The sequence below is a fragment of the Phalacrocorax aristotelis genome, chromosome 1, assembly GCF_949628215.1.
Source record: "Phalacrocorax aristotelis chromosome 1, bGulAri2.1, whole genome shotgun sequence".
Classification (NCBI taxonomy): Eukaryota; Metazoa; Chordata; class Aves; order Suliformes; family Phalacrocoracidae; genus Phalacrocorax; species Phalacrocorax aristotelis.
The window spans coordinates 30,421,184-30,434,918 of record NC_134276.1 but is presented as its reverse complement, the minus strand read 5'-3'; the positions used below and the strand labels follow the sequence as shown (position 1 = coordinate 30,434,918).

The 13,735-nt window shown below is 38.9% G+C and overlaps 1 protein-coding gene across 2 annotated transcripts in view; it reads left to right on the top strand.

The window, feature by feature from the left end:
* RNASEH2B (ribonuclease H2 subunit B) overlaps positions 1-13,735 on the top strand; it is a 44,551-nt gene that overhangs the window by 14,473 nt on the left and 16,343 nt on the right. For both annotated transcript variants that reach the window (XM_075086275.1, XM_075086274.1), the window contains exons 3-7: positions 1,406-1,513; positions 3,808-3,884; positions 6,460-6,580; positions 11,864-11,928; positions 13,147-13,252. In XM_075086275.1, the coding sequence (XP_074942376.1) occupies positions 1,406-1,513; positions 3,808-3,884; positions 6,460-6,580; positions 11,864-11,928; positions 13,147-13,252 (477 nt within the window). The remainder of the gene's footprint in view (positions 1-1,405; positions 1,514-3,807; positions 3,885-6,459; positions 6,581-11,863; positions 11,929-13,146; positions 13,253-13,735) is intronic.

The following is a 13,735-nucleotide window of genomic DNA, read 5'->3' as shown; positions in this document are numbered from 1 at the left end:
TTAAACTGTCTTTATCTCAACCCACAAGGTTTCTCACTTTTACACTCCGGATTCTCTCCCACATCGCACCAGGGGGGAGTGAGTAAATGGCTGTGTGGTGTTTAGCTGCCTGCCGGGTTAAACCACGACATGTGCTCACTGGTAGGAGTCTTAAGTTGTTCAGTGAGCACTTCTGTGAGTAGTTTGACATCTGGTGCTGATCAAACTATGGTCTAGACCCTTCTTGAGAAGCACATGGTAATGATTGAAACCTCTGCTCCCCTTATATCTACTCTTCTCCTCCTCTCCACAAAAGAAAAATTATCAGAGAACTGAAACTATATCCTTAGGTGAGGTTAAACATCTGGTCAGCCTTTTGAATAAAGGGGGAAAAATGCGTTATCAGTCATTTTTGGGAAGAGATGTGTCTGCCCATTTCAGCTGACCCCCTCTACACCTAGGGATCTCTGCAGACCGAGAGCAGCAGTGCTGATGTCAGCTTGCAGGGGCTTACACTGAGGTTTTTTGAACAAGCGGCTGTGTGGTGCTTAGTTGCTGACTGGGGCTAAACCACGACACCAGCCCATAATCTGCAAGTTTGTGCAGCTTTGCAATTTATGTGTTTTGAGCAGGACTGCCATGTTGTAGTTCCTCTGTCTCTTGAAGATGGATTGATAACCAAGTCAGGACCAGTCCAGCCAACAGACTCAGCTGACCAAATTTTGGTGGCCCCTTCTGTAGTTCCGGCAACTTCCTGTTTTAAATATGGAAAACGCCAATCCTGTTTGCAAGATATTTGTCACCCTTTCATTATAAGCCAGAACTAATGTGAAATGGCAGAGCCCTGCTGTGGGGTGGCATAAAATAAAGTTTTCCTTTTCCTTTCCAAACTATCAAAATTCTGATGAGCACTTTGAAGCAACTTCTTTTAGCTTCCTTGTTCACCTTATTTGTCTACCTGTACCGAGTCATTGGCAATCCATTTTGATGCACACACAAAAAATTTATTTCAAATTGTCACTTCAAGGTTTGAGACTCTTGTTCCCCTAACCCAGAGTCTGATATTTTAGAGACAAACATGATAGAAGGAGAGGGAGTTTTCTTGTTTTCTGCCTTCATCCTTCAGTACAGACAAAAGCTGATTTTTTGAGTGATTTTGATTTGGGTTTGGATCAAAGGCTTTGTGTTGTAAGATGAACTATTCACACATCTTATTTATTGATTCAAATTCAGTTTGGTTTATAGAGTTGGTAAACGAACATCTGTATATAATAGTTTTCTTGGAGTTTTCTTTGTAGTGAGTTTATGTAGAATGTGTGTATGTTTGTGCGTCTGTACGTATATAAGGCACATTCTTCAGATGTATTGGGTATTCTTTTGATTTTTGTGAAAGCTTACAAACACAAACCAGATTTCTTTTCAACAGGGGAAGCAACCCTTTACTTATTCAATAGTGGTGCACAACAGCTGTTTGAAGTAAAAGCTTTTCATGAGGAATATCGTTCCTGGTTTATAGGTCAGACTGTTCAACAAGGTGAGTAATATAATGTATCCTTCCCCCAACGATAACTAACGTTCATACACAGACCTTCCCTCTCTCTTCTAGTAAATTTACAGGTGTTTTTCCTAGTTGTTTGAGGCATGCTGCATCCCATCCCTACCTTCTGACATGCTCATTTGCCATCTGGATTTAAGCAGGGTTGGGGGCTTTGTGGTCTCTCTTTAAAAGGCTGCCTTTGGCAGCCTCAATTAGACAGATGTTCATTTGTCTTGGGGGGGGGTGGGGGGGTGTCATTCCATTGTATTTAAACTTAAGTGCCATAAAACCATAAAATACTTAGCTTGCCTTTTCAATCAGACCAGCAAGTCCTCAGTGTAAGTAAATTATGTGTTATCCTACAGGAGGGAAAAAGGGCTGGAAGGCCTTAGCTAGCTAACCAGAGTGGTGTGTTTAGAGCTCCAAGTGTTGGAATGTATGGTCTTCCTTGCTTTTAATTACCTCTGTAGTCCCCTGTGTGAGGGCTGGGTTCTCAGGGTAGGCCTGCTGTCTGAAGATGCCATTTCAGTGTTTTGTCTCAATTGAGCTCATCTATACCATCCCAGTCATTCTCTGATCCTAGCTCGCCTTTCTGAAAATGAGGAGGAAACTTACGTAACTGGTTGTGACAGCTTTAACAGTCCTTTATCAGTAAGGATGCCATTAGAGTAGTGTTTCTCTGCCAGCATGTCCATAGACCAAGCAATAAGTATTAATTCAGGAGATGAAGGTATATTTATTTTGTCCTTTTTTTTAACTAGAAAAAAAAGACCATTTGTAGTAACAAATAAAAGCAACCCCACCAGACATATGCCTTCTTTAATGTTAATATCCCAAAGCGTATGTTAACTTTTAAACATCCTCTGCAGGTGCGTATAGCAATGCAAGCGGTATGTCTATGAGCTTTTCCTTGCTCCATCTGGGGGTGAGCCAGAAGACTGGATCTGCTCCCTGCTCCCAATTATGTCCACATTGTAGTCTCCCCCTCCTTTTCTAACCTCTATTTTGGCCCTTGGGAAACAGTTGCCTTAAGGAATCATCGCCTCAGTTTTCTCTAAAAGATACAGGGGGAAAAATTGTTCCTGAATGTTAGGGCTGCTGCAGCTCTGAAAGTGTCAGGGAAAGAACAGCACAAAAAAGCTGTGTGCTTGCATTTAAAGCAAATTATCTTGTTATCTGTAGTGAAGGGGGGAGAGGTCTTTATACACCTGTAGTGAGTCTGAACTCTAAAGCAAATAAAAATACCTCTTCCTGGAGTACAGTGGAAAGCATGTAAATGGAAGCTTTGAGAAAGCAGCTAGTGTTTTTACTCCTAGTTTTATTATCAAAGCCTTCATGTTTGTAAGTAGCCCTGATGCTTGCTTTGCCTCACACAATACATCATGTTAGTAATACAGATGTTAGATTGGGTGTTAGCTTTGTCCAAATCATGTTCTTCCCACCCAATCTTTTGTTAGTTTTAGGGCCATCGCAGTAGGATTTCTTTTTTCTGTAATTATCTTAATCATGTGATTTAAAACAAAAAAAATTATTTGCTTTTGTTTTGCAAATTAATGTCAAATTGTCATCAATTATTGGGTCTTGTTACTGAATTTCCTTGATGTTACATTGTTTCCAATTATCTACAATTATACAAAAAGCCTGACTAAGCCATTGTCCTGCAATGAGCTCCAGATGGGCAGAGGTGTCTATTTCAATGGGAGACCAAGTTCTTCCTTTCTGTGTATCTTTGACTACAACATACTGAGCCATATTTTCTGATCTATTTAAATTTATTTTGTTCTATTAGGAGACTCCATGCAGATTCTCCCTTTATAGATGAGAGGCAGCTCTAACTTAACTAGCTGTTGAAATTCTTTCTTGCCCTGCCTACCTCTTCTGCCAGCACAGTGTTGCCTTGCCCGGTGTTTGAGGTGAAGTATACTGGATATATCTGGTATCCCAAAACAAGTTTTTGTTACACCCAAATCTGCCAATAGAGGGCAGCTTCAATTTTGCTGTTTTTAATATAGTCCGAAAAAGGCAAAATTTAAGTGTGCTTGAAGCCAGCAGACCTGAAGTGGAACTTGTGCTTGGTTTGACAGGGTTGAGAAATAAATTACCTCTGTATTTTTAAGATAAAATCACAAATACTATTTTCCTGCCCATTTTATTAAAATATTGGGATACTTACTGAAAAAAAAATTCTCTCCTTGCCCACACTCCTGAAAAACATCCTAACAAGAAAAAAAAAAAAGTCAATATATTGTGCCTCTTGGTACTAAGCTTACTTTTACATATCTGTCACTTAGATGGGCGCCTGCTGTTTGTTACACCAATGGACCCCTTATTTATGGTACTTTACTACCTCATAAAGGCAGACAAGGAGGTAAGCCTGCTTTATTTTTTCACTGGAATTCTCAAGAGAAAATGTTATTTCTGACTTCAGTTTATGCAGAAGTTATGTTAATTTTAGAAAGAGGGGCTTCCATAAGAATGGAAATACAATTTGCATTTAAAGCATAGATACCCACCCTAGAAGTAATTTTGTTTGCATCAGGTTTTTTGGTTGGTAAAGTATTCCAGGAGTAAATTTGCAATCTCAACAAACTCTAATCACCTTTTTAAGAGAAGCAGAGGATCTCTTTTGTCCTTTTGTGACAGCCTATTCCATAACTAATGAATTTAAAATGATGAGATGTCATTAGAGTAAGTCAGAGTCCTTTCTGAGGCATTATTAGATGAGTCATTTTGGGAAAGAAGGGAAAAAGAAGAATTTGGATGCTGTGAGGGAGGAAGAAAGAACATTGCTGTAGCAGTTTGAACTTGAAAGGAAACATTGCCTTTTTAGAAGCAGTGTTTGTATAGATGCTGTATCAGAGAACAGCAATGGGATAACCAAGTATGCAAAAGTTGGGTAAAAAATGGCTTAGTTGATTTATCATGGGTGTGGCAAAACCTCACTTAAATTGCTGAAGTGTATCAAAAGGCATAGGCGAAGTTATTGATTTATTGCTTGTAATCTGCCTGTGGAAAAAAGGGCATAAAATAAAATATAGGTGTTAATCCTTGGTTTTTGTTTCATGGAGGCAATAATTTCACTTTATGCATCCTAAGAGTTTTTGCTTTAAGAGCATTTCCTGTAAGGCTGCCTGCTATCTTCTGCTTTAGATCGCAAGTGGAGAATGCAGGAGGCCAATTTTTATATAGTGAAGAAATAAAGTCCTACTACACATTTGTAATAGTAACCTATTGCTCTGTAATTATTTTTAAATTATTTATGGTACAGGATGTGCAAACGTATTCTATATTTCTGTGGTGTGTTCCTGCTTCAGGGTGGCCCATCAGAAGAAGTCATTTCACATGAAAGAGTTTAGCTTGTTCTCTAGGCACTGTGCTCTGTTTGAATTCAGAATCCCTTTGAAAGCTTCATACCAAACTTAAATAGGGAAACAGTAAATCTGTGTTGATGTGGTAGAGTGTTGAGGTAGCCTGAGTAAAGGACAGCTACTGCTGCTGTTTCTGTGCATGGGGAGAGTTCTGTTCTGCCCTTCACTTTCTCAGTACATTGTTTTCTAGGTTTTCTGGTTTCCTAGGCCAGGCATGATGCCAGATAAATGTATAGTGCTGTTCTGGGTCCTAAATCAGGGCAAATGCGTTCCTGCAGTGACGTGTCTAAGTTAGCATATTTTTCAGTAAAGGGAAGTCTCGAGGGTTGTGTTGCAGGTACCTCATGCAAGGCAAGCTTGAATGCAGCGTTCAAGCACTTCTGGCTTGAACTAATGAGTATCAAGCTACCCACTGGGTATCTTAGGATCATCCTTTGCACCATCCTTTGGTTTTGATAATGTGGTGCGGGGCTGCTTAACATGTGTTCTGAGCAGAGCCATCTCCTATCTAGCAGGCTTTCTTGGCTTAGGCTCTGTGACCCTGTGCAATGTAAATGTGGCTGTCTTGCTTTGGGACACAAACAGGTTTGTGCAGGTAAGTTATCTGTAGGAAACAGTTTATTGCAGCTTATTTCTGCATGTTATAACCTCCTTTTTGCCATTGTTATCGTGCCTTTTCTTAGAAGAAAAGTACTTTAAATCCTTTCTGGTTTGTTTCTTTTTCTTGTTTTTATTGTGATTTAACAGTGGATGGTTACTTTTATTAAGCCTCTGACTGTCTAGCAAGAGGATTAATTAATAATGAAAGCAGTATCCCCAAGTGGTTTTTCTCATGTTGACCGGTATAATGACTTCAGCCTTGGCTCCTGAGACCATGCACTCTCTAAGGATGGAGAGCTGACTGAGTCTTTGTACTGATGCACTAAAGGATCTTTCCAAAGGGAAGGCTGCCAGTTGTGCCAAACTGTGCTGAATGATTATGCATTGTTTGGCAATGGCAAAATTTGTTTGATGGTTCTGTCATGTGTGGGGCTATTTAAGTTGTGCCAGAATCACTTTATATACATACTTTGGCCAAACTGGAATTGACTTTGCAGAGGTGAAAGGTTAATACTGTGTTCCAGAAGCTGCCCTGCTCCTTTGAGATTTATCTTTATGGAAGGAAAAGCAAAATTTGAATGGAAGTTATGACACTGGGTTTAATCCAACAGGTTTTGGTCTAAAACACTGTTGGCACACACTGACTACTGTGTCTTATGTCATCTTCCAAAATATCCCGCTGTACTTCACATTAGTTTCTCCCCATGTTGTTTTGAATTTGGTCTTTTAAATGCAGTAATTGAAGAGTTCAGCCTTTTGCAGGTATTTACTGGTTTGAAATAAATATTTGTAGCTTGCTTTGTAATCAGTTCCTGAATGTGTCATGTGTTACCATTCAAAATACGACCTTTAAATCCTTCATTTTAAAGCTATGGCCATTGCAAGCGTATATATTTCTATGTATGTGTAGTGTCTTAACATTATAATAATTAACATTATAATAATGCTTCTGTAATCCTTTTGATGTGTTTTCAGCATCAAGGAAAGTTCCAGCCACTCGATCAAGTTGTGCTAGACTCAGAGTACCCTAGCTGCCCATTGCTCCTGAAGTGTGCAGATGTTGAACTGTACATACATCATGTAACAGAAGAAAAAGGTGAAAAAAAGGGGCTGGGAGGCAAAAAAAAAAAAAAAAAAGACTGGATTTGTTAGTGTCACTTCATTACAAGATAGATTTCAATATTGGGTTTTGCTTTACCAAATACCCAAGGTACTTGACAAAGCTGTACTTCAGAAACAGAAGCTTAGGCTTAGAAGTCATCATTGCAGTATTGTGAATAGAAATGTGTGGATCGCAGATTATCTGCTGTAACTCTAAAGTACTTGTACAGCCTTGTTGCTGGGTGTCATAAAATGATAATGTCATCAGAGCTAGCTTCTTGACATTATTGTATGTGTTGTGAGCTTTCTTCACCTTCTGATGAAAGTTTTACATCTCTCTATTTAGTGTAGGATGGTCTGGTGTGGAAGAAGTTAACCTTTATCCATTTGGCTTTTTTTTTCCCTTTGTCATACACACTACACACACAGAATCAGAGAATCATAGTCACAAAGCAGTCAAACAATACGTAGGAAAAAGCTGGAGAAGACAGAATATGCTTCTGAGAAAGGAGAGCACAAGTTTTGTAGCTTTGCATAATATAGTGTTGTGGGTTTAAGTTCAAAGCCTTGATTTTTTAAAAATATATAACTTGATTGGGATGCATAAGTGTGTAAGAGAGAAAACCTAAATGGAAAAAATCAGCAAAGTATCAATTCTGTACATAGTTTCCTCAATCTTTGCCCAGAATTCCCGTTGGTATGGGGCTTTTATTTTATTTGAGTGCAATATGTGCTTTCTAGGGAAGAGGAAGGAGTGTTACATAATTTTTGCAGTTTGGCAGACCTGCAAAAGATGCAAGACCTCAGGTTTTATATCCAGTCCTTTAAAGAGCATTCTCCTTATGCTTGCTGACTTCCTGATAGTGAATGGAGATTTACCTGCAGGCAGATGGAGATCTACAGGAGGAGTTACAGGAGTCTGAGAACATGGACTTCACCACCAAGTCCAAAACAACTAAGCTGTCTGACCCTTGTTCATGTAGAGCTTCTTCAAGGAGCTGAGGTACACGGATTAAAAGCCAGAAATTTTAGGAATTTGCTTTCTCAAAGCAGTCTGCCCTTGTCAGTCTACAGGTAGTTGGGAAGTGGCTAAGGAAAGGTGATGGAAGAATGAAAACACTGCTAAGGAGTAAAATACCAGACCTCTTTATTGCATATAGAACATCAACGGGAGGGGCTGTGAGTTTTTCCTGAAAGATTTAGATGAACAAGTTTAAGTATTTCCTGTATGATACGGAGTATATGCAGTAATGTAGGGCAGTTGCTTCCCCCAGAAAATCAATTTGAACTTTAGGGCAGGACTTGTTTCCATTGAAAATGATGACTTTAACAAGAGAGTAGGAAAACTGGGCAGCAAGACTGTTGTTACGTTCTTGCTGGGACTGGGGTAGTTGGAATTATGTGCTGTTGTGATACTCCTGGATTTCCAAAAAAAAACTTTTGGAAGACACTTAGTTACATTCAGTATCATTGGGAGCAGACAACCTTTTTCTTTGGGTGAGTTCTGACTTTTGAGAAGGCTTAAGACAGGTGCATCTGAACTGCAAACCCACTTTTGCCTTCCTGTGAAGTGATAACTACTTCCAGGAAATACTATTATTAAGCTTTTAGGCAATTGCTGTGCCCTACTTGTCTAACACTGGCTAAGGAGCTAGGGGTGAGAGAAGGGGGACTAAACTTCTGTGCACTCATCTGAGAAGGTGAAAAATCCAGATCCTCTTGGCTGTCAAACCAAGAAGTCTGTATAGGAATGTAGGACAAGGTCTGGGTTATTTTTCTGAAAGGGCACTTCCTCCAAACAGCAGTGCTGCCTTTGGGCAGTGTTTATGTTCCCCTCTTAACAGCAAAATAAAAATTTTAAAAAAAAAAAAAGTATTTGCTGTATTTGCTGTAGACAAGGTCTTGTATCTTGGTCTAACCTCTGTATCCATTCTGAAATTGCATTGGCAGTTGTTATTCATCAGAGCATCCTCTGATAAACTGTATTCTGTTAGACAGTAGTGAAGATGCTTTACTGCTTGGTTTTTTGCATTGGTGGTTTTAATAATGTATTACGTTCACCTATAAGTTTGTGTCATTTTCCCAGCAAATTATATTAACTGTTAGAGAAGTTATGTTCACTTTCTGGTTCTTGTTTTGAAATATAAGGTAAAAATTGCTTTTGTCATTAAAGCTGTACACACATGCACACACCACTGTACGTGATGTCCTTGGATGTCCCTAGACACATACCTGCATGTACCTGCTGCTTCTTTTCTTGTTCAGGTTTGAGTTGGGTTGAAAGTAACAGTGGGGCTTGTTCTTAGGATTTCTTTCCTTTTTTAGAACACCAGGCATATTGTTATGCAACAAACCCATTGGCGCTTTCTTGCCTGTCATGTGCAGATCACCTTTCTGTTCAATCCACTTCTATGTGTTTCATATTCTCATGTCTTTTATTGCCTGTAAAAAATACCAATGTTATGACTGAGGTGCTCTTTTCTAGCTCTAAGACCTGTTGTCCTCTTTGTAGCCTTTCTCCTTTGAGGAGCGGGGCTTTAGCACAAGAAGCATCTGTTGTGTTGAGTCTTCTGCAGCTCCGACCTGTCTGGCAGAACCTAACAACATAATTATTTCACTCTTAATTTAATCTTAAGGCATTTAACATCTGTCTAGCAAACTCTTACTCTAGAGCACTCACAGTTTACACTTACTGAATTAGCAGAAAGTCCACCTTCCATGGTCTCAGTGTTGAAGGGCACTGAAAATCCATTTTGCTGGATTAAATTCCCAGTTACCTGCTTTAGTTGTTGGGGAAAGGGTGTGTTACAGTTCACTAAATCTGTGTGAGGCAGGTCATTTGCTAATAAATTCAAACATGGGATGGAAAGTACAACAGAGAAGGTTTAAGAAAGGGTTATGAATTCCAGTTCTAGAGTGTTACTCTTTGTTTCATTTTGCAAGGCAAAAACTGCACTGTGATCTTGTCTGATGTGATTAACATGAAGAGCCAAGAAAACTTACCTGATTAGAATAACTAAGTAATATTGCCAAGCTTGTATTCCCAGAAGGTAGGAAAAAAGGGGCCATATGAGTTTCAGAGTTATGGAAAACACTGAGAAAATGGATGTTAAAATGTGCTTTAGGCAGTTTGCTCAACAATGCATCAGGGAAACTTCCAAGTCTACATAGCGATTACCCGATTGCTGAACATATTATTTAATTGTAGAACCACTTATATTCCATCTGTATTTCTCAAACCCAATCTTTCCAGATGTCTCAGACCAGTTTTATAGGCACCAGACACATTAGGGAACAAAAGGCTTTCCAATATATACTCATATTATCAAACATAGTCGCTAACTCTCACCAATATCAAATGTGCATCACATGTTAAATCCACGTTCCAATATTGAATCCTTTTGTCAGCAGTTTGTGACTTTCATAACTCACTTTAATTCTTCAGAGGTCTCAAATATTGTCAGTTTCTAGAGTTTAATAGTCAAAACTGTCAAGCACACAAAATATTTTCAAACAAAGTGATCTCTGAAGGGTTCAGTGTAATTATTTTTCACATGTTTTAATGAAAATGGCTTCACAGTTCTACGTTTCCTTTCCCTAACTGAGTCACTCTGAATCATGCTGTTGTGGGGGAGTCTGCCTGGGAATCCAGACTAGAATTACTTTTCAGCATGGGTTCGGGGCTGGTGGCCGGAGGATGTCCCTTCCTCGAACTTTCTTAGATAAGAGAGGAATCCACGAATCGTACTCACTGTTCTTGGACCCAAACCACATTAGCTCTTTGAGAAGCAGGTTCAACTACCCAGAGCATCTCCCCCATTTTCTGCTGCTTTTCTTTCAGAGCCATTTAGAAGCTTCTAAGTCCTAAAGGCTGCAGCCAGCAATGTCACAGCTAATTACTTTACCTGCAGCTCATCAACTTCATGAAACAAAGTGTGTATTAATGTGTTTTTCCTTTTTGCTCTGAAAAATATTTGCATTTTACTTTTATACAACTGTTTAGATTTAATCTTTATCTTGTAAACAGCTTTCCTCAACCTTTCCATACCCCCTACCGTGCAGGCACAAAGAGCACATAATACTTAGCTATTTGTATGCAATTTAAAAGAGCCAAGATAAACCCCAAAGAAGGAAATGCTGAAGGAATCATAAATAATATGTTGTTGTTTGCAAGGGGAGAAGGAAACTCTGTGAACTGAGTGTTGAAATATGATACTGGATCAGTTAATGACATGAAACAGATGTAAGTATTTATGGAAACGGTATACAGGAGATTAAAACTTACTGAAATACCTGTTAAAGAAAAAGACTGAAATGCCGTGGGCTCTAAAATCTCATGTGATATCTTATTAGGCATTTCATTCAATATCCAAAAGGTAGCTTTCTGTGAATTAATACTGAATTTTTATACTGAAATTTCCGTGAGCGTTTGTAATTTTCTCTCTCTGCCTCAGTACTGCGAACTCACATATCTCCAGATAACTGATCACATGCAAATAATAGTGTTCATGATACCCTAGTTATCATAGGGGAAACACTTTCTGAAATTCTTATATCATTGAGTTAATTTATGTTACTCAGTAAATCATAAATGAATCATGTACTTCCTCCCATAAGGAGTGTGTTTCGTTATTTTGGATTCTGTATTTTCTTATGACACTATATTAAACACGTAAAAGGGGGTTAGAAGTAAAACTTTTGCTTTAGTCACCCTGTGAAGTGAGAGGGGAGAACTGGTAGGAAAAGGGTTTATTGAAGGGGGTGGATGGTTTGTCTTCACTAATCAACTCTCTGTCCTGGTCTTTTACTAGGCACTGGAATTCAATAAGTAAAGATTTTAAGATATTATGTATTAAATTAAAAACAAAACAAAACCCCAAACCACCAGTCGAGGAACCAAGATTTGTGTTGTGAACTACGTAGTTAGTCACCAGTCTGGTGACACAGAGCAGTGAAGGTTTGGCAAACTACAAGGGCTCGAGAAGAGTCTTACTGAACTCAGGCAGCCCAGGATTACACATAAATAAATAAAACATGTGCTTTGCTGGATTAGGGCCTAATTAAAGAATTGTCAAATTGTTAAGACTTGTGCGTATCAGCTCAGTCTGTTTATTTTTCCACATTTCCAATATTTTTGAAACTTATTGCCCTGATATCAAACATGTGCAAGCTGCAAATTGACTTTCGTGCTGTATCTACAACTTGAAAGATTTTAAAGGTATTAAAAATGCAATCCAAACCAGTCATGACTTTCTTCCCCTTGCTTGTTTTTTCTCAGAGATTGGCAGTCAGAAATTCCACAAATACAGCGAAGAGAAGACACTGAAGTGGTTAAAGAAAAAGGTATTGTGTTTCTGTTTTGCTTCCAAATTTGTTTTATGCTTAAAATGAAAACGCTTATTAGCTTGTCCATGTCCACATTTGGGCCATGTGGTGTGCCTCACTTCAAGGTATGTGTCCTGTCCAAGAACGACAGACATCGCAGTAAAGTTGTTGCATTTGGGATTGTGATGAGGTATTAGAGAAATGACAGGTTTGTTATATTTCTCTTTCTGATGGGGGGCTGGCATGAAAGGGATTCATGGAGCGTGGGGAAGCAGAGAAGAAGCTGAAGTTCAGCTCATCACTGTGTTCTGTAGGCTTTGCATAAGGTGAGGGACTTGTCTTTTGCTTCATCCACTTTACAGATGGGCTAGAGGAGAGCTTTGACTACTGCAGGTTTGAAATTCTGGCATACTTTAAAGCTGACCTTGGTTTTGTGCTACAAATGGGTTTCCTCATGAAGTTTTGGCAGAGTTTCTCAGAATGGTCCTGGTATGGTTGCTGCTATCCTGATCCAATTGTGCTGTTTGAGAGGTCTGTACAGTTCACAGAAAATAAACTAGGGTTATAGCTTGATGTGGTCAGTTACGGTATAAAGAGGGCAAATCTCATTTTACACATTCACATGTGCCCCTACTGTGATACCACTCTGTAGAAAAAGATTGTATATATCACATGATACAGGAAGCCTTGTCATTTAAATAAGTCAGTGCAAGCACAAATCTGGTCTACTTTCTGCAATGATGAGGCATGGAGATATCTATTTTGCAATGAATACCTGAATGTTTACATCTGAACAGGTACCTGTTTGTGTTGAAAATACCTTCTGCTAGGTATCTCTCTGTTATCTCCAGTATAGCAGTGCCCTGTGAAGTCCTTAATCTTTGAGTTCCATCAGGACTGCCTTTGCAATCCAGCTGAGCTCAGGTGTTCTCTGTTCTCCGAGCAGGTGTATTTCTCACCTGTATAATCACGGCTGTTCCATCTGAGTAGCTCAGCTCATCTTTGGGTGCTGCAGAACTGGTGCTGTGTTGCCAAGGCAACATGTTCAAAGGCATGCTAGTTTCTCTGGGTTTTTTGAGTTCATATGCTAGTCATTACAAATGTATATTAAATTTCACCACAGTCCATAACTTGAGTGTTTTATATGCTTGAAACAAAATTACAAGAGCTTTGTCACTGCATTAACATGCGCATAACAACACTGATACAGACATTTCATTCTGTGGTTTCCAATAGGTCAGTCAAACAGTGAAAGCACTTAAAAGCAACAATATATGTGTAAGTGAAGGGGTATATGCAGCTACATTTATCAGCGGTAAACACATCACAGATACTGAGGAAGGTAAGAAAACTAAGCATTGTAATGAATTCCATTTTTGTGAAATTGCATATGTGGAGATAAAACACTATTAGAATCTAAAATGTACTGAAATTGGCCTTCGCACTAAATTTATTCCTGTAGAGAAAATTCCATATATGTTGTGACAGTCTGCCTTGACTTTCCTGAGTTTTTTGGTACCTCCATCAGATGCCATTGTAATTAACAGTAGGTAGACGTTCTTTTAGCTTCTCCTTAGTTCAAGAAGACCTTTTCTCAGTGAAATATATGCTGAAGTGCTTTGCTGAATTGAGACTGTCTTGGACAACAGGACACATGCTTAGAATATATATATGAGTATCCACCCAATAAGTGTTTCTGTATTAGAACAGACTTCTTCATTATTATTGTTTTTATTAGCATGCAAATACTCCTCATAGAATTCTCCAAAAAGGGAAGGGGTCTTAGGAAGTCATAGTCACAGAGTGAAAGCTCCTGGTCCAAACA